We start from the raw sequence: 20,912 nt of genomic DNA on the forward strand, positions 1-20,912 counted from the left end.
AATATTGGACTTCGTGATTTAGAAAAAGCGGCTAACATGCAACATAAAGAAGCATGTTATGCTTACGGATTAGTAATGTTCGCTTCTCACCAAAGTGAGAACAAGAACATCGGGCTACAACTATTAAACAAAACGTTTCCACAAGTGACGGAGTCGGTAATTGGGGTAAGAAACGAGGTTTTTAGATTGTTATGGGACTGTTGGACATTACGTAACCCTCGTCCTTTTGACGACGTTACAACACGCTGTCTTATCAACGGCCATAACGGTTATGTTCCACAAGACCAAGGATGGGAAGTAATCCTAGTAAAACCAGAATGCATGACTTGTTTCTGGACGTATGAATTACGTGTCTTTATTGCCTTTGCTGAACGACTTGTGTACTAGCTAGAATTATCTTCACAACTATCTTGTATCAAAGTTATTGCGTGCTATATTTCATGCTTTATGTAAAATAAGCGGTATTGTAAGTTTGTAAAATATTGTATAAAAGTTTGAACGCGAAATATTATTATAATCAGTTTTTCATATAGAATTGTAGTAGTTGAATTGTATATTAGCTACTAAGTATGAACTTAACGGGTAGGTACTACCCGAATTTAAACTTATAAAACGCTAATATGAAGAAAAAGCTTTTATAAATGAGTTCATATTATGCTACGAAATACTATTAACTACTCTTAATATTCTGTATGATTAACTTGTTCCATTTGAATATTTTGAAGGAAATGGCACCGACTACTCGACACACCGTGAATATGAATGAAGAGGAATTCCGTACTTTTCTAGCTTCAAACATAGCCGCAGTACAGGCTGCGCTACATACCAACAATAACCTTGGATCTAGCAGTACAGGAAATCGTGTAGGATGCACCTACAAAGAATTCACTGCCTGCAAACCTTTGGAATTTGATGGAACCGAAGGACCGATCGGGTTGAAACGGTGGACCGAGAAGGTCGAATTGGTGTTTGCCATAAGTAAGTGTACTGAAGAGGACAAAGTGAAGTACGCTACGCATACCTTCACAGGTTCTGCGTTAACATGGTGGAATACCTATCTAGAGCAAGTGGGACAAGACGATGCGTACGCACTACCGTGGTCAGCATTCAAGCACTTGATGAACGAGAAGTACCGTCCCAGAACCGAGGTCAATAAGCTCAAGACAGAACTTAGAGGGTTACGAACCCAAGGATTTGATATTACCACGTACGAAAGACGATTCACAGAATTGTGCCTATTGTGTCCTGGAGCATTCGAAGATGAGGAAGAGAAGATCGACGCGTTTGTGAAAGGATTACCGGAAAGAATCCAAGAAGATATAAGTTCACACGAGCCCGCCTCTATACAACAGGCATGTAGAATGGCTGACAAACTAGTGAACCAGATTGAAGAAAGAATTAAAGAACAGACTACTGAAGAGGCCAATGTGAAGCAAGTTAAAAGAAAGTGGGAGGAAAACGGTGATAAGAATCACCAATACAACAACAACAGTAATTACAACAATAATCGCAACAATTATCCCAACAATCGAAACATCAATCGCAACTACAACAAACGGCCCAACAACAACAACAACAACAACAACAACAACAACAACAGCTACAACAATCATCCCAACAACAATAATAACCGCAACAACAACAACAACAATCAGAAGCAGCTATGCCAAAGGTGTGAAAAGTATCACTCGGGGTTCTGCACCAAATTTTGCAACAAGTGTAAAAGAAATGGTCATAGCGCAGCGAAGTGTGAGGTCTACGGACCAGGGGTTAATAGAACGAAAGGAACAAATGGTGTCGGAACGAGTAATGGCGGAGCAAGTAGTGTCGGAGCAAGTTATGCCAATGTAGTTTGTTATAAATGTGGAAAACCGGGCCACATTATTAGAAATTGCCCGAACCAGGAGAACACGAATGGACAAGGCCGCGAAAGAGTTTTCAATATTAATGCGGCAGAGGCACAGGAAGACCCGGAGCTTGTTACGGGTACGTTTCTTATAGACAATAAATCTTCTTACGTTTTATTTGATTCGGGTGCGGATAGAAGCTATATGAGTAGAGATTTTTGTGCTAAATTAAGTTGTCCATTGACGCCTTTGGATAGTAAATTTTTACTCGAATTAGCAAATGGTAAATTAATTTCAGCAGATAATATATGTCGGAATCGAGAAATTAAACTGGTTAGCGAAACATTTAAGATTGATTTGATACCAGTAGAGTTAGGGAGTTTTGATGTGATAATCGGTATGGACTGGTTGAAAGAAGTGAAAGCAGAGATTGTTTGTTACAAAAATGCAATTCGCATTATACGAGAAAAAGGAAAACCCTTAATGGTGTACGGAGAAAAGGGCAACACGAAGCTACATCTTATTAGTAATTAGAAGGCACAAAAACTAATAAGAAAAGGTTGCTATGCTGTTCTAGCACACGTCGAGAAAGTACAAACTGAAGAAAAGAGCATCAATGATGTTCCCATTGCAAAAGAATTTCCCGATGTATTTCCGAAAGAATTACCGGGATTACCCCCACATCGATCCGTTGAATTTCAAATAGATCTTGTACCAGGAGCTGCACCAATAGCTCGTGCTCCTTACAGACTCGCACCTAGCGAGATGAAAGAACTGCAAAGCCAATTACAAGAACTTTTAGAGCGTGGTTTCATTCGACCAAGCACATCACCGTGGGGAGCTCCTGTTTTGTTTGTCAAGAAGAAAGATGGTACATTCAGGTTGTGTATCGACTACCGAGAGTTGAACAAACTTACCATCAAGAACCGCTACCCACTACCGAGAATCGACGACTTATTTGATCAACTACAAGGCTCGTCTGTTTATTCAAAGATTGACTTACGTTCCGGGTACCATCAAATGCGGGTGAAATAAGATGATATTCCAAAGACTGCTTTCAGAACACGTTACGGTCATTACGAGTTTATGGTCATGCCGTTTGGTTTAACAAATGCACTAGCTGTGTTCATGGACCTTATGAACCGAGTGTGTGGACCATACCTTAACAAGTTTGTCATTGTTTTCATTGATGACATACTTATTTACTCAAAGAATGACCAAGAACACGGTGAACATTTGAGAAAGGTGTTAGAAGTATTGAGGAAAGAAGAATTGTACGCTAAGTTTTCAAAGTGTGCATTTTTGTTGGAAGAAGTTCAATTCCTCGGTCACATAGTGAACAAAGAAGGTATTAAGGTGGATCCGGCAAAGATAGAAACTGTTGAAAAGTGGGAAACCCCGAAAACTCCGAAACACATACGCCAGTTTTTAGGACTAGCTGGTTACTACAGAAGGTTCATCCAAGACTTTTCCAGAATAGCAAAACCCTTGACTGCATTAACGCATAAAGGGAAGAAATTTGAATGGAATGATGAACAAGAGAAAGCGTTTCAGTTATTGAAGAAAAAGCTAACTACGGCACCTATATTTTCATTGCCTGAAGGGAATGATGATTTTGTGATTTATTGTGACGCATCAAAGCAAGGTCTCGGTTGTGTATTAATGCAACGAACGAAGGTGATTGCTTATGCGTCTAGACAATTGAAGATTCACGAACAAAATTATACGACGCATGATTTGGAATTAGGCGCGGTTGTTTTTGCATTAAAGACTTGGAGGCACTACTTATATGGGGTCAAAAGTATTATATATACCGACCACAAAAGTCTTCAACACATATTTAATCAGAAACAACTGAATATGAGGCAGCGTAGGTGGATTGAATTGTTGAATGATTACGACTTTGAGATTCGTTACCACCCGGGGAAGGCAAATGTGGTAGCCGATGCCTTGAGCAAGAAGGACAGAGAACCCATTCGAGTAAAATCTATGAATATAATGATTCATAATAACCTTACTACTCAAATAAAGGAGGCGCAACAAGGAGTTTTAAAAGAGGGAAATTTAAAGGATGAAATACCCAAAGGATCGGAGAAGCATCTTAATATTCGGGAAGACGGAACCCGGTATAGGGCTGAAAGGATTTGGGTACCAAAATTTGGAGATATGAGAGAAATGGTACTTAGAGAAGCTCATAAAACCAGATACTCAATACATCCTGGAACGGGGAAGATGTACAAGGATCTCAGGAAATATTTTTGGTAGCCGGGTATGAAAGCCGATGTTGCTAAATACATAGGAGAATGTTTAACGTGTTCTAAGGTCAAAGCTGAGCATCAGAAACCATCAGGTCTACTTCAACAACCCGAAATCCCAGAATGGAAATGGGAAAACATTACCATGGATTTCATCACTAAATTGCCAAGGACTGCAAGTGGTTTTGATACTATTTGGGTAATAGTTGATCGTCTCACCAAATCAGCACACTTCCTGCCAATAAGAGAAGATGACAAGATGGAGAAGTTAGCACGACTGTATTTGAAGGAAGTCATCTCCAGACATGGAATACCAATCTCTATTATCTCTGATAGGGATGGCAGATTTATTTCAAGATTCTGGCAGACATTACAGCAAGCATTAGGAACTCGTCTAGACATGAGTACTGCCTATCATCCACAAACTGATGGGCAGAGCGAAAGGATGATACAAACGCTTGAAGACATGCTACGAGCATGTGTTATTGATTTCGGAAACAGTTGGGATCGACATCTACCATTAGCAGAATTTTCCTACAACAACAGCTACCATTCAAGTATTGAGATGGCGCCGTTTGAAGCACTTTATGGTAGAAAGTGCAGGTCTCTGATTTGTTGGAGTGAAGTGGGGGATAGACAAATTACGGGTCCAGAGATTATACAAGAAACTACCGAGAAGATCATCCAAATTCAACAACGGTTGAAAACCGCCCAAAGTCGACAAAAGAGCTACGCTGACATTAAAAGAAAAGATATAGAATTTGAAATTGGAGAGATGGTCATGCTTAAAGTTGCACCTTGGAAAGGCGTTGTTCGATTTGGTAAACGAGGGAAATTAAATCCAAGGTATATTGGACCATTCAAGATTATTGATCGTGTCGGATCAGTAGCTTACCGACTTGAGTTACCTCAACAACTCGCGGCTGTACATAACACTTTCCACGTCTCGAATTTGAAGAAATGTTTTGCTAAAGAAGATCTCACTATTCTGTTAGATGAAATCCAAATCAACGAAAAACTTCAATTCATTGAAGAACCCATCGAAATAATGGATCGTGAGGTTAAAAGACTTAAGCAAAACAAGATACCAATTGTTAAGGTTCGATGGAATGCTCGTAGAGGACCCGAGTTCACCTGGGAGCGTGAAGATCAGATGAAGAAGAAATACCCGCATCTATTTCCAGAAGATTCGTCAACACCTTCAACAGCTTAAAATTTCGGGACGAAATTTATTTAACGGGTAGGTACTGTAGTGACCCGAACTTTTCCATGTTTATATATATTAATTGAGATTGATATTTACATGATTAAATGTTTCCAACATGTTAAGCAATCAAACTTGTTAAGACTTGATTAATTGAAATAGGTTTCATATAGACAATTGACCACCCAAGTTGACCGGTGATTCACGAACGTTAAAACTTGTAAAAACTATATGATTACATATATATGGTTATATATATAGTTAACATGATATTATGATATGTAAACATATCATTAAGTATATTAACAATGAACTACATATGTAAAAACAAGACTACTAACTTAATGATTTTGAAACGAGACATATATGTAACGATTATCGTTGTAACGATTATCGTTGTAACGACATTTAATGTATATATATCATATTAAGAGATATTCGTACATCATAATATCATGATAATATAATAATTTAAAATCTCTTTTGATATTATAAACATTGGGTTAACAACATTTAACAAGATAGTTAACCTAAAGGTTTCAAAACAACATTTACATGTAACGACTAACGATGACTTAACGACTCAGTTAAAATGTATATACATGTAGTGTTTTAATATGTATTCATACACTTTTTAAAGACTTCAAGACACTTATCAAAATACTTCTACTTAACAAAAATGCTTACAATTACATCCTCGTTCAGTTTCATCAACAATTCTACTCGTATGCACCCGTATTCGTACTCGTACAATACACAGCTTTTAGATGTATGTACTATTGGTATATACACTCCAATGATCAGCTCTTAGTAGCCCATGTGAGTCACCTAACACATGTGGGAACCATCATTTGGCAACTAGCATGAAATATCTCATAAAATTACAAAAATATGAGTAATCATTCATGACTTATTTACATGAAAACAAAATTACATATCCTTTATATCTAATCCATATACCAACGACCAAAAACACCTACAAACACTTTCATTCTTCAATTTTCTTCATCTAATTGATCTCTCTCAAGTTCTATCTTCAAGTTCTAAGTGTTCTTCATATATTTTACAAGTTCTAGTTACATAAAATCAAGAATACTTTCAAGTTTGCTAGCTCACTTCCAATCTTGTAAGGTGATCATCCAACCTCAAGAAATCTTTGTTTCTTACAGTAGGTTATCATTCTAATACAAGGTAATAATCATATTCAAACTTTGGTTCAATTTCTATAACTATAACAATCTTATTTCAAGTGATGATCTTACTTGAACTTGTTTTCGTGTCATGATTCTGCTTCAAGAACTTCGAGCCATCCAAGGATCCGTTGAAGCTAGATCCATTTTTCTCTTTTCCAGTAGGTTTATCCAAGGAACTTAAGGTAGTAATGATGTTCATAACATCATTCGATTCATACATATAAAGCTATCTTATTCTAAGGTTTAAACTTGTAATCACTAGAACATAGTTTAGTTAATTCTAAACTTGTTCGCAAACAAAAGTTAATCCTTCTAACTTGACTTTTAAAATCAACTAAACACATGTTCTATATCTATATGATATGCTAACTTAATGATTTAAAACCTGGAAACACGAAAAACACCGTAAAACCGGATTTACGTCGTCGTAGTAACACCGCGGGCTGTTTTGGGTTAGTTAATTAAAAACTATGATAAACTTTGATTTCAAAGTTGTTATTCTGAGAAAATGATTTTTATTATGAACATGAAACTATATCCAAAAATTATGGTTAAACTCAAAGTGGAAGTATGTTTTCTAAAATGGTCATCTAGACGTCGTTCTTTCGACTGAAATGACTACCTTTACAAAAACGACTTGTAACTTATTTTTCCGACTATAAACCTATACTTTTCTGTTTAGATTAATAAAATAGAGTTCAATATGAAACCATAGCAATTTGATTCACTCAAAACGGATTTAAAATGAAGAAGTTATGGGTAAAACAAGATTGGATAATTTTTCTCATTTTAGCTACGTGAAAATTGGTAACAAATCTATTCCAACCAAAACTTAATCAACTTGTATTGTATATTATGTAATCTTGAGATACCATAGACACGTATACAATGTTTCGACCTATCATGTCGACACATCTATATATATTTCGGAACAACCATAGACACTCTATATGTGAATGTTGGAGTTAGCTATACGGGGTTGAGGTTGATTCCAAAATATATATAGTTTGAGTTGTGATCAATACTGAGATACGTATACACTGGGTCGTGGATTGATTCAAGATAATATTTATCGATTTATTTCTGTACATCTAACTGTGGACAACTAGTTGTAGGTTACTAACGAGGACAGCTGACTTAATAAACTTAAAACATCAAAATATATTAAAAGTGTTGTAAATATATTTTGAACATACTTTGATATATATGTATATATTGTTATAGGTTCGTGAATCAACCAGTGGCCAAGTCTTACTTCCCGACGAAGTAAAAATCTGTGAAAGTGAGTTATAGTCCCACTTTTAAAATCTAATATTTTTGGGATGAGAATACATGCAGGTTTTATAAATGATTTACAAAATAGACACAAGTACGTGAAACTACATTCTATGGTTGAATTATCGAAATCGAATATGCCCCTTTTTATTAAGTCTGGTAATCTAAGAATTAGGGAACAGACACCCTAATTGACGTGAATCCTAAAGATAGATCTATCGGGCCCAACAAGCCCCATCCAAAGTACCGGATGCTTTAGTACTTCGAAATTTATATCATATCCGAAGGGTGTCCCGAAATGATGGGGATATTCTTATATATGCATCTTGTTAATGTCGGTTACCAGGTGTTCACCATATGAATGACTTTTATCTCTATGTATGGGATGTGTATTGAAATATGAAATCTTGTGGTCTATTATTATGATTTGATATATATAGGTTAAACCTATAACTCACCAACATTTTTGTTGACGTTTTAAGCATGTTTATTCTCAGGTGATTATTAAGAGCTTCCGCTGTCGCATACTTAAATAAGGACGAGATTTGGAGTCCATGCTTGTATGATATTGTGTAAAAACTGCATTCAAGAAACTTATTTTGTTGTAACATATTTGTATTGTAAACCATTATGTAATGGTCGTGTGTAAACAGGATATTTTAGATTATCATTATTTGATAATCTACGTAAAGCTTTTTAAACCTTTATTGATGAAATAAAGGTTATGGTTTGTTTTAAAATGAATGCAGTCTTTGAAAAACGTCTCATATAGAGGTCAAAACCTCGCAACGAAATCAATTAATATGGAACGTTTTTAATCAATAAGAACGGGACATTTCATAGAGTGCTTGATCCTATATTGCTTGATGACAAGCAATGTTCAAGTGTGGGGGATTTGATATTGCTCAAAATATACATATTTATCTTCGCAATATCTCCCTACTTTCGTGACATTTCGATACGGGTTGTGATGATTAGTGAGCGGTTTGTGGTATTTAGTCGTTTCGGGACAAAAGTGGCCTAAAAATTCATATTTATGCTAAGGAATCAACCCTTGGGCCAAAGGAATGAACCAAGTGAAGTTTTGGAGTGAAAATGAAGTTCCAGGGTCAAAAGCGGCGCTCCTAAGGTCAAAAGCGGCGCTCCTATGTGCTAAAACCTATATTAAAAAGTCAGTGACCAAAAGCGGCGCTCTCAGCCTCAAAAGCGGCGCTCCTGGTCTATTGCGGTGCACCCAAAAGCGGCGCTCCTACCCCTATTGCGGCGCTCCTGGAGCTGATTCAGCCAAAAAATTCAGCCGACCTATAAAAGCAAATTTGGGATTTTTGAGTTTGAGAGCTGGTTCCTTAGGCCGTTTTGGATAGGGGTGTGCATTAAATGGTTTCGACCACGAAACCGACCAAACCAAATTAATTTGGTTAAAGTGGGTTGGCTTATTTGACTTTGGTTTAGTTTATTGGTTTCACCCAAAAATATTTACGGTTTTCGGTTTGGGTTTGGTTTGTAAAATTAACATTTGGTTTCAAACCGAAAAACCGAAATATACTTTTACTTATGGTATATATTAATTATTTGTTTTTATTTTATTTTGGATTTTAAGTATGGGTTATATTCTATTTGTTCTTGTTTGAGTTTAATGTTTTTATTGGTTTAATTTCACTTCAACAATTGAATTTGTATATCAATTACTCCGTATTATGAAATTTTTATACCTGAAAACTTAGTTGCCGCTAGTTTCGTTATTTTTTTTTGTGCTACTTAGTTCATTAACATAGTGAGAAGATTGTATATATGGGTTGTATACTCATGGTTGCTTCTCATATTGCAAGTTTGGCAGGAATATTTTATTAATTGTATACTTATAGATTAGTAAATAAAATATGTTTGAATTTAAAAAAAAAATAATACACAATTTTTATCTAAAATTTTTAATTTGGTTTAACCAAAACCAATCCATGTAAACCAATTTTTTATTTGATTGGATTGGTTTGGTTTTGTCAAATTTGGTTCGGTTGTTGGTTTACAAATATATTCTTGAAAACCGAATAAACCACGTAAACCATAAATCAACCGAACGAACACTCCTAGTTTTGGAGCCCTAAAAGGGTTCCAATCATGAATCCATCAATATCAAGGCCTAATTTCATGTTCCAAGTCAAAGATTAGTGAAGCTAGATGCTAGATCTACATCATCCATTCTCCATTTTGTAATTTCTTTTCCATTTTAGCACTTGTTCTTATTTTCTCTACTTGTAGTGATAAATGCTTTGGTTTTAATTGATTTTGTTCTTGTTTATCTTATGATTATAGCTTAGATCTTCTTCTCTTTGTCATTTTGGGTTGTAATCTCCACCTTGCTTTATCTATTTTGCACTAATTAGTTGTAATCTTCACTTTTCTTTATCTAGTTGTGAACTAATTACTTGTAATCACTCAAGATGATGTTTATTGATGTTTTTATGCTTATTGCTAGTGTAATCTTTGCTATGTTTGGCTAAATCATTTGTGTTTGCTTATCTATGAATCTCTAATGCATAAGATTAGCCCTTAATCAATTGAATATTGTTGTTTGAATGAATTACATGATCATGTGTTATTGAGTTAGCTAAAGATCCATTGCTATGAGTTTGTTTTAGGCTTTACTTTGATTACATATGTTGAGTAGCTCTCTTAGTGATTTGAGAAGTGAATCAATGTATGCTTCAACACCTTATGTGATCTAGACAACTAGCTTAGGAATTGCAAGTGATTGTGTTCTTGATCTAGGTTGATTTTCAATTGGCCTTTAGTCAACATAGTAGTGCCGATTGTCTTAAGTGATTTTGATAGTTGGGGGTTTTAAGTGATTTCAACCCAAGCTCAATCTCAATGACCAAATCATGCTTAACTCGATCCTAGAATGCAATGCTTATGTGAATTCGCGGAGTGTTATTTGATTTGAGGTTTAGTAGTGATGCTAAACATTTAATAGTTCAACAACTAGTGCGATAGCAATTTGGGTAAAACGGGTCAATCCAAGCTTTGAGAGGATTAGGTAAGTGAACACTACTTAATTAATTGGTTTAAGTTCTTAATATTTGGCTACTCGTTACTTGTTACTAGTCTTATTTGCTAAGTTTAAGTTTGATTACTTGCGCACGTTTTAGTTGTTAATTACAATCAATCAAAACTCCCCAATCAAACAAATCCTAGGACAATTAATAGTTTCAATTATCCGACTTACACCGCTCTCTTGGGATGAACTTGAAACGAATACTTACATTAAAGTACTATAATGACCGGGTTAGTGCTCGTTAGTTGTGTGTGCTTATTTGTAATATTTGAATCTTGTATAAATTTAGAGGGTAAAAGATGTATTATCACGCACGCATCACATGTTAACTTCTTCTTTCTTAATATATTCAAAATCCGGAATATAAAAAGGTAATTCAGCGAAACCTTCGGCGATTTCCTGTTCTTCTTTAGCTTTGCTGCGTGTATAGTAAACTCTATACAGTTCCAGAGTTATTCGTACCTAACCTGCGTTCACACCACAACAAAACCGCGCGTAAATCCGAATAAAATAACTTTAAAGTAACTTTTGCAAAAACTGCTTCTCACAAAATGATCGAATAACTAAAAGCTTGTAAGTTCCCGATTGAACAACGCTCCCCGGCAGCGGTGCCAAAAATTTGATGTGAGTTTTATACTCTAAAAATAACTAGCAAATATTACCCAATAGTTATCACACAATGCAGACAACTATTCCTGATCGTGCAGTAATTTATAAGTAAAACTGACCAGTTCGTCCACAGAGAGCAGTTTTATCAGAAACTTTAACTTGTAATTATTATAGTAAAAATGAGGTTGTTTTGTTTAGAATTTAAACGCGTAATAAAATAAAATTAAATTCAATAAATACAAATGTATCATTGCTGTTAAGTTCGCTTCAAACAATTGTATTGGTGGTAACACTATGATTATCTCTCGATTATCACAGATTATCAACTAAATCATTAGCTCAACTCACGTTGATCCTAATTATCTAATCTAGTTACCAATGTATTAATCAATATATTAATTTGACTTGAAATGCTTAAGTCTCCCTAACAATTCCACAATTATCAAGTTCTATCACAGTTTAATTAATAATTAATCAATTATACCGGTCTACCGTATATAATCAACCAAAGGCCTAAGCTATTCACGTTCAATAACCTAGTAAAGATCATCACTTATTCAACTCTCGTTGACTAGTTAACAATCCCCGCAACTTCAACTAATGATAAACCACAATAACAGTCGTTCTTAGCCAAACAATACATGAAATAATAAGATCTAATTGTTCAAATCACAAAGATAGCAATCCTTCACCTTAGTTCAATCATCTAAGTAGATACAACTAGTTTAGCTACTCATATTAAATTAAAGAACACAAAAACATGAAAAATAAACCATTAAATCCATTAACATAAATGAAAATAAAAGTAATAGCAAGATTAAACTAACCACAATTGTTGTAATGATGTAAAGATAATGAAAAACTAATAGAAAAACTAAGATATTCGTACCCTAGTGGCTGGAACAATAAAATTCGTAAGTGGATAACTCATTACCCTAAAAAGGGTTAAAAACGCGTATTTATACTACACCCAAAAACTGAGTCGGCTGCACAATCTCGCGACCGCATCAAGCGAATCGCGATCGCGAGTCTTCAAAATAATCGCGGCCGCGAGGCTACCTGATTTCTGTTTTCGAAGTTCTGTTAACGTATTGCGAACGCGAGATTTTTATCACGGGCAAACAACAAATCGCGACCGAATCATAGGAAATCCCGGCCGCGAGATGCCTCTTTTCGACCAGTATTTTTCTGTTTCAATCAATCACTTTGGCACTTCGCTTCGACTCTCGATTTCTTCTTCAAAACAGCGAAACTTTCAACCAGATAACTTCCAAAACAATATAATTCTTCAAACCATTTCATAAGAACGTAATAACTCAAACATTAACATTTCCTTCACCATTTCTTCAATTTATAACCAAAAACCAAATAAAAACTAACCGATATTGCGAGTAAGAATATATATAAACGAAGCAATATCATCATCGCTAGATCGATCTATGTGTTCTCAATTCAAATTAATCACAAATTCGAGTTCCTGGATACTTGTTTTCAACTTCGTGATGCATCAAAACAAGTTCTAATTCCACGATTCATTTCAGAATCGAAGGTCAAGGTTTAAAGATGTTCATCATCAATTTTTGCCTTTTGCTTATGTTTTGATCGATAATGCTTCACGAAATCTTCTAGTCGCTGTTATTGGAACAAGGTAACATCAATTTCAAACCTTAATTCGTTTGATTAAGAATCTGCACATTTGATTGAGTATGTGCATTTGGTAGATGAACTCAATCTATGTACACAGATTGAGTTCAATCTGTACACATGTTGAGTTCAAACGATAATAACATGTTTTGCTTTAATCATTTCGTGTATTTTTTATGGTGTTGCAGAGTTAAATTAAAAAAAAGTTTCAATTTGTAGCAACAGATTGAATCATATGTTAATTGCAACTGTTCTGCACACAAAAATAAGCTCAATCTGCACGCAGATTGACTCAATCTGCATGCACACAGATTGAAGGTCAATCTGCTGGTTCTCTTCGTTCTCTATCACCTTAGGTTCTCTCTGAATCCTCACTATATATATATATATATATATATATATATATATATATATATATATATATATATATATATATAATCAAGAGGACATCACTTTTTTGGAGGAAAATGGGGGGAAGTAAATTTTTTTTTAGCGATAAAACGCTCGAGGAAAAAAATAAAAACATGTACCATGAGTAATATTATGCTTCTGAGTTTTTTTTAGGGTTTAAAAATTAGGGTTTAGTAGTTAGGCTTTAGAAATTATAGTTCAAAAATTAGAGTTTAGCTATTAGGGTTTAGGGTTGAATTTTTAACACGGACGGTTTAGAATTTAGGGTTTTGGGTTTAGGGACTAAACCCAAAACACTAAACCTAAACCCTAAACTCTAAATCGGGCTAAATTTTGAAAAAAAAACTTCATATAAGATGAAAGAAAACAACGTTCCAAAAATATTATTAAGAATAATATTACTCATGATGAATGTTATCAATTATTTCTTCGATCGTTTTTCCGCATAAATAATGACATTCATCACAAAATGTCTTTTTTTAATGTTCAAATTTTCACCTAAACTTGATGTCTGAAAAAAAAAATTCAAAAAAAATTTACTTCCCTCTAAAAAGTGTTTCTCTCTTGATTATGGGCATATATATATATATATATATATATATATATATATATATATATATATATATATATATATATATATATATATATATATAGTGAAGGTATCCATAGAAAATTAAAGGTAGGAGAGAACTCATAGAACCATAAATTAAGCTCAATCTGAACCACACAAAGTCAATGTGCACACAGATTGAGTGTCTGCACACATATTGAATTCAGTCTGCACACATATTGAGCTCAGTCTGCACACAAATTAAGTTCAGTCTGTGAGTTTTCTGAGTTCTCTCCTACAATTAATTCTGTCTCGATCGTCACCGTGTGTGTGTATATATATATATATATATATATATATATATATATATATATATATATATATATATATATATATATATATATGTTTTCATTTACTTAATGTATTCTTTTTCTTACATATATTCAGAAAAAAAATAAAAAATAAAAAAATAAAACCATGTGGGCCTTTGTAAACACATATGTATGTTTGCACTTTTTTGTCCAAAAAGAGCATAGTTATTAAAGGGTTAAAACAAGTCTTAAGTTGATTAAATCTGGAAAAGAAAAAAGAAAAAAAAAAAAAAAAAAAAAAAAAAACATGACGCAAGAGTTAGAAATCACTAACGGGAATGCGTTGACAGGACTCACCCACCCAATCATTTCCCTGGACGAACCAACATAGTTCTACCGCCCCTTAGGAGGAAACTCCGGGACGAATCCATACGGATATTCCTTCAATGCCTAAACACCTAGACGTAGAGATTGACATTATCTATGCTATGTTTTGATGTTGGGAAATATTTACTACAACCAACCTCAATTAAAAGAGTTTACTAATATATCTAGCCATGGGTGATGGTCAATTGTAAAAATGTACTGATATCATCATATCAAGAGCTCCTATGCATCAGGTAGTACATCTGTAATGCCTATGTCTTTCAAACCAGTTGTCAACGATGCTGATGATGACAATGATGATGAAGCGGAACCACGCTTCCCATTTGTTTTCTTTCCATTTTCTTCATCTTCATCATATAATTCTTCATCCAACCGCCTCTTTTGTAGTTCTTTTACTTTACGGAATTCATCATAGTGGGCACGTCTCTGCTCTCTAAAGCATGCACTCCTCCCTGTTTCAGAATCTGTTCATAGTACACACCAAGTTGTTAACATCGACAGTCGGGTCGAGTTGACCCAGAAACCCTTCTAATCTAAAAAGTTATTTTTCTACTTATAATTGGTTACACATATGATTACATAATTATATACTTACATTTTCAGATACAGTGATTGACAAATATCATGAAAAATAAGTTACTTCAGATTTGCAGCAAATTTTGTTATAAATTTTAGACAGGCAACAAATATTAAAATCATACAATTTTTAAGCTTATCTTTTAGGTAACCAGTTTTCAGAATGTTACATAGCAATTAAGTCAACATCGTCAAAATTACAGACATGTTAACGAATTAACATTTGATCGGTAACTAAGTCAGATTAATATAATTAAATCCAAGCAAATTACATGAAGTATATTATTTATGCAATTTACCTTAGAATGTTATGCATTACAGATTTACTCATTTACCTAACTAGACAAGTAGAGATAAAACATAGCTCAAATTATGTAATTTATAAGTAAATGGGGTGGACTTGCTACCTCGAAATCACTGAAAACAGTATTATAGAAATGTAAAGCGAACCTTCATCGTCTTGATCCATATAATCTGCTTCATCCTCGGATGATGTCCAGCCAGAACGTCGTAAGTTATTACTATTAGTAGAAGATGCCACGTCATTCAATGCAGAACGAATTGCTTCAGCATGCACAGTTGTATTATTCCCTTCTAGGAAACTAGAACCACGTATTGGAGACAAAGATCCTGCAAAAAACAGGGTCCAGCTTAGTATTCTACTTTTCATGACGAGAATAAAAGAAAGTGAGATGAATGATTTTTCGATTATAGAAGCACGTTAATTTTGATATCAATTGTCAGCATTGTATATCTTTTTTGGAATAGAATATCGGTAGATGCGTAGATATTGAAGGATTCATTTGATACAAGAATCTAGCATCTTATAATACATATAGCAAGATCCATAGATCCCACTGTTGTACAATTGAAGATCCGATATAAAACTCCTAAATAAGTAAGCTAAAACTTAATTATTTGGCAAAAGTCTGTTTAATATGGACGTCGATAAACATTAAGACCGAAAAAGTGAAAGCTTTGAACATTTATGCTAGTTACGTTTTTGGTAGGCCCAACAATATGGACCCATTAAGCCGATTTATTTATAATGGGTCAGTTTCAACCCTTATTATTGAATATGGGTCCATTTGGGTCATGTACATGCTTCTTAGCAGGTTTAAGTGTGCTGAATACAAAATACCTAGAGTGAGAACCGGTCAAATGGGTCAAGTTGAAACCGGTTCACCCATCTCCCCAAAATAGAAATATTTTTCATTCAACATTGTTGTCTCTCCACTACTCGAAACCTATTGTCAGTCACCGCTTCAACATCTTCACTCAGATCTCTCCCCTGATCAACTTGATCGATGCTCGAATACACTCATTTGATAATCAGGTATTTAATAATCTTATGTTTTTAACAGCTTGTCATCTTCCTATCTAATAATTCGATGATGGACTCTTTCACAATTGTAGTTAGGGTTTGTTTAATTGTTTTGATTCGCTTACAATTACCTCAAGTCAAGCATTTCAGGCATAATCTTTTTAGAAAGAAAAACTTTGATTACAAGAATAGAACGCTAAGATTCTCACAAATATACTAACAAAATTGAGGTTTTTATTAAAGGGGTTAATGATCACTTATTAATAACTCACATATGTGATCGATTATATCGTAATTGCATTACGGATTTCTGCAAAGTGTGTAAGACTTGAAGTTTAATGTAGCGATTAACATATGATTTGTTATTCCTAAATTGTAACAATCACTCGCAATTGTCCATAGTATATTTCCTTAGTATTTTTCTGAGAGTTCATCTTAGAGTGTATAGATAACAGCATCCAAATGCCCTAATGGTATAATATGTTAGTGTTACTCAAACACATCAGTGCTCTATGCAGGTTCTTAAACATAAACAGAGGGTCTGCTATTAGAATCCAAATTATAGCCTTACCAATACAACCAATGAAACGACGTTACATCTGCACTTAGAAGGCTGAGGTAAAATTGGAAGTTCTATATTTTGGATTAGCTTTAATGTTATAATTTATTAACATTTCAGGTAACAAATTATATAGCTTTTATAATGGCATGTAATAATAATAATAAAGAAGGTAAAAGATTAGAAAGTTGAACCAATCCATGACTTACTATATTATTCTTTCTAAAACAGTCTGTATGGAAATGTTACCTTACCCACCCATTTGGCCACCTCTAATTTTTATACACAACCACGCTTAAAACAAATCTTAAACCATCAGGCATTTAATCCATTTACTTTTACTATTTACTACAGCATCAAAAGAACATCAGTATGAACATACCAAGTAAAAAACAAAAGGCATGACTAATCTGTAACCTAAATAAAGCACAAAAAGATGCCTGCAACAGACATAAAAATATCAAATTGTAAGTAACTCACCATCAGTATCGACCATTGGATGATATGGAGTCTTTGGCTCGGTAATTTTCTGCCGTACAGGTTTATTTGCTTCAATTTCCCCAATATTTGCCTCATCCCATTTCACACCTTTTTTACTGCTTCATTAAAGTGATCAAACAATATCAAATCCACAACATCAAAAACAAAATTACAACATATTCACATCTAAAAACATAAATGATAAACATCGATCATATAAAACAGATGTACCTCATGTCTCCTCTTGTTCGATTGAAACAAAGGAGTTGCAGGTATCTGAGTAACCTTCTTGCTACAACATAAAAAACGTTCTTCGCATCATTCCCTAACATATCGACGCTTTTATATAAAAAAAAAAAAAAAAAGAAAAGAAGACAGCAACTACAGCATTTATTTGGTTCAAACTCGCGCATTTGGTAATAATACTACTGCATAAAGATAAATTTAACAACCAACACAATCATAATCTGAATATTAATCTATAAAATGATTTTAGCAGTGGTTGCAGACTTGCAATCCAATACGTGAGTGGAAACTAATCACAATATCAATATACTGAATATGTAAATTTATGCTGACAGAACAAAGGCACTCCATTCATCAAAGCACATCTTACTAAAACCTAATTCAGAAATCAAAAGTAAACAATAATAATAATTTGAAACAAACTTAGGTAATTTGTATGTCATGTATAGATTACATGCATACATAAGCACATATAACGAAGCATGTGAAAAATAAAAATTGTAATTAGTAAAATAGATTATTGACCTAAAATAGTACTATATGATATTGAAGGAATAAAAATATAGGTAAGGATCGATTAGGTTAAACAAAGGATAATTGAGTTGAATTAGTAAATGTAAATATATAAACAAAGTGATACGTATATCTGTTACGAGATTGATTACCGGAGATTACGTGGTTCAGCCGGCGGAAACACACTCGCCGGTGGCGGTTGGCGTTTGTAATTCGAATAATATACAGTAGTAATTTTTCAGAAATAATTAGCCTTATTTTGTTTCTTGAATCTTTTATTTTTCCCAATTTACCCTCGTCGTTAGTGCTCTGGTTACCTTCCCCAAATGTGCTGATCTGTTTTTTCTATAATTATTTAATTATTTTCTATGGAGTAAACGTAAATGGAAATGTTAATTTATAGAAATGTTTAATTAGTGTCCTTAGAGAGTTAAATTTTAAGGTTTCACAAATAATTATATTATACTATACATATATCTAACAGACAAAAGTTTTGAATAAAAAAATAGGGGTATTTTCAACTTTTTACTTTAATTTTAGCTAAATTTTATTTAACCAACAAAGCCTCCCACACTTTTAAAAAAAATTCAAATCGACCCCTCAAACAAGGGGATAAAGTGTCAAATAACTATTTTTCATAAAAAATCTTAAATAAATTCCATTCAAATTTTTAACGGGTCATATCTTTTCGCTCGCAACGAGTTAAATTTTTTCGACACCATCGTCAATCTCGAAATAATTTTAGGAACACAATGTCACTAATTTTGTTTGGTTTTCATGTTTTTTGTTTGGTTACGTACGGTTTATTGTATGTATGCATGTATGTATGTATGTATGTTTGTATGCATGTATGTTTGTTTGTATGTATGTATGTATGTATGTATGTGTGTGTGTTTGTGTGTCTGTATGTTTGTATGTATGTATGTATGTGTGTGTGTGTGTGTGTGTATGCATGCATGCATGTTTGTTTGTTTGTTGGTCTGTGTTTCTAGATTTGTATTATGTTTTTGTTTTTAGTTGTAGCATCTCTCGTTTTGTCCTGAGCTTCGCCCTACTGTCTAAGGTACGTCTTCTTTTTCCCTTATATATATATATATATATATATATATATATATATATATATATATATATATATATATATATATATATATATATATATATATATATATACTCCTACTTTTTCCTTTTTTTTTTTTTCATAAACGGTTATGTTAAGCGAGGCTTAGCAAGCGTCGATTTATTGGCGACTTGACTGCCGCTTAGAGCCTAAATTGAACTCCAGGCACGATGTAAAACCCATGAAAATTTGATTCTACCATTTTCATGGCGCCTCTGTTTATTTTATTTACTTTTTATTTTCCTATTTATTATTACTTTTTTATATATTTATCTATTTATTTCATGTTTTTTTTTATATTGCTTTTTCTCATTCTTCATGGCCGGAGGTCCCCTTGAAAGCAATCTCTTTACCCGTCGAATAGAGAGAGGGAGGACTTTCTCCGCTCTTGTGAGTGTTTAACTCGGGGTGGAGAAATGATTTCTCTTTATTCTAGGATAGAGGAATGATTGTCTACATCCAACCTCCCCCATACCCCACGCATATGGGATTGGGTATTGTTGTTGTTGTTGTTGTTGTAATGTCACTAATTATATGCAAAACGGACGCTTTTTAAAAAACGTTAAATATTTGAGGTACTTTTCATACACGTTGGTTTTTCGTTAAATTTTTAAAACTCGACAATTTCATAGCGAAACGCGGAGATGCACATATATTGTTTATTTAAAATAACATTTAAATCTTTCACGTGGTATACATTTTAGTTCGACTCAAGTTGCGCTTCAACGACATCATCGTCAGCCACGAAATAATTTTACAAACTAAACGCAATAAAATATATTGAAAACCGAACACCCGGCGCGAAGCGAGGGTTCGAAAACTAGTTTAAGCTATAAATAATTATTACTCCATTAATATATATTTAAATATTTATTAGTGTAATAATTAATGAATTTTGTGTCATAAATAGAAAGCTTTTAAGTGTATTCAAATGTTATTAACATGTGTAGTTAAGGCACTTTTGATTTTATAAAAATAGATAGAAAGTAAGTGATAAAAATGTAATTTTATAAAACGTAGATTGTGATAACAATATCTTTTAAGTTACGTATTATTATTTTTTTACAAACAATAAACAATGAATACTTCGTAAAAAAATTGGAACCAAAGAATAATGTATATGTATTCTCATCTCTAATATTGTACCTTTTTTCCCTTTGTGCGTATATCTCCGTAGTAATTTTTTTTTTTTTTTTTCTTTTTGAATAACGAAATTAGTCACTAATGTGGACCACCAAAGAAATTTCCATCACCCGATCATATCTCCGTATTACTATATAGATCTTTCAAGTTATCACCATATATTTACAAATATGGAAATTGAATTATTAATTGATTTAGTAACAGAAAGAAAAGAAA

General features: G+C 33.6%; 1 protein-coding gene across 2 annotated transcripts; it reads right to left on the bottom strand.

The window, feature by feature from the left end:
* Nucleotides 1–14,655: 14,655 nt before the first annotated feature.
* LOC139892973 (protein phosphatase inhibitor 2-like) lies at nt 14,656–18,659 on the bottom strand. 2 transcript variants are annotated; one of them, XM_071876104.1, is made up of 5 exons: nt 18,589–18,659; nt 17,909–18,002; nt 17,678–17,793; nt 15,765–15,944; nt 14,656–15,202 (listed from the first exon to the last, which is right to left on the bottom strand). In XM_071876104.1, the coding sequence occupies exons 2-5, from the start codon at nt 17,911–17,913 to the stop codon at nt 14,961–14,963; spliced, it is 543 nt and encodes a 180-aa protein (XP_071732205.1). In that variant the 5' UTR covers nt 17,914–18,002; nt 18,589–18,659; the 3' UTR covers nt 14,656–14,960. The 2 variants fall into 2 exon arrangements, with proteins under 2 accessions (XP_071732205.1, XP_071732204.1); XM_071876103.1 differs by having other exon boundaries at nt 17,909–17,969; nt 18,589–18,650.
* Nucleotides 18,660–20,912: the final 2,253 nt, after the last annotated feature.

The sequence above is a fragment of the Rutidosis leptorrhynchoides genome, chromosome 2, assembly GCF_046630445.1.
Source record: "Rutidosis leptorrhynchoides isolate AG116_Rl617_1_P2 chromosome 2, CSIRO_AGI_Rlap_v1, whole genome shotgun sequence".
Classification (NCBI taxonomy): domain Eukaryota; kingdom Viridiplantae; phylum Streptophyta; class Magnoliopsida; order Asterales; family Asteraceae; genus Rutidosis; species Rutidosis leptorrhynchoides.

Coding starts and splice junctions, on each gene's coding strand:
- LOC139892973 (XM_071876104.1), bottom strand. Junction 15,945..17,677: donor TCCAATGGTCGATACTGATG/GTGAGTTACTTA, acceptor TGTTTTTTGCAG/GATCTTTGTCTCCAATACGT. Junction 15,203..15,764: donor TATGGATCAAGACGATGAAG/GTTCGCTTTACA, acceptor TACTATGAACAG/ATTCTGAAACAGGGAGGAGT.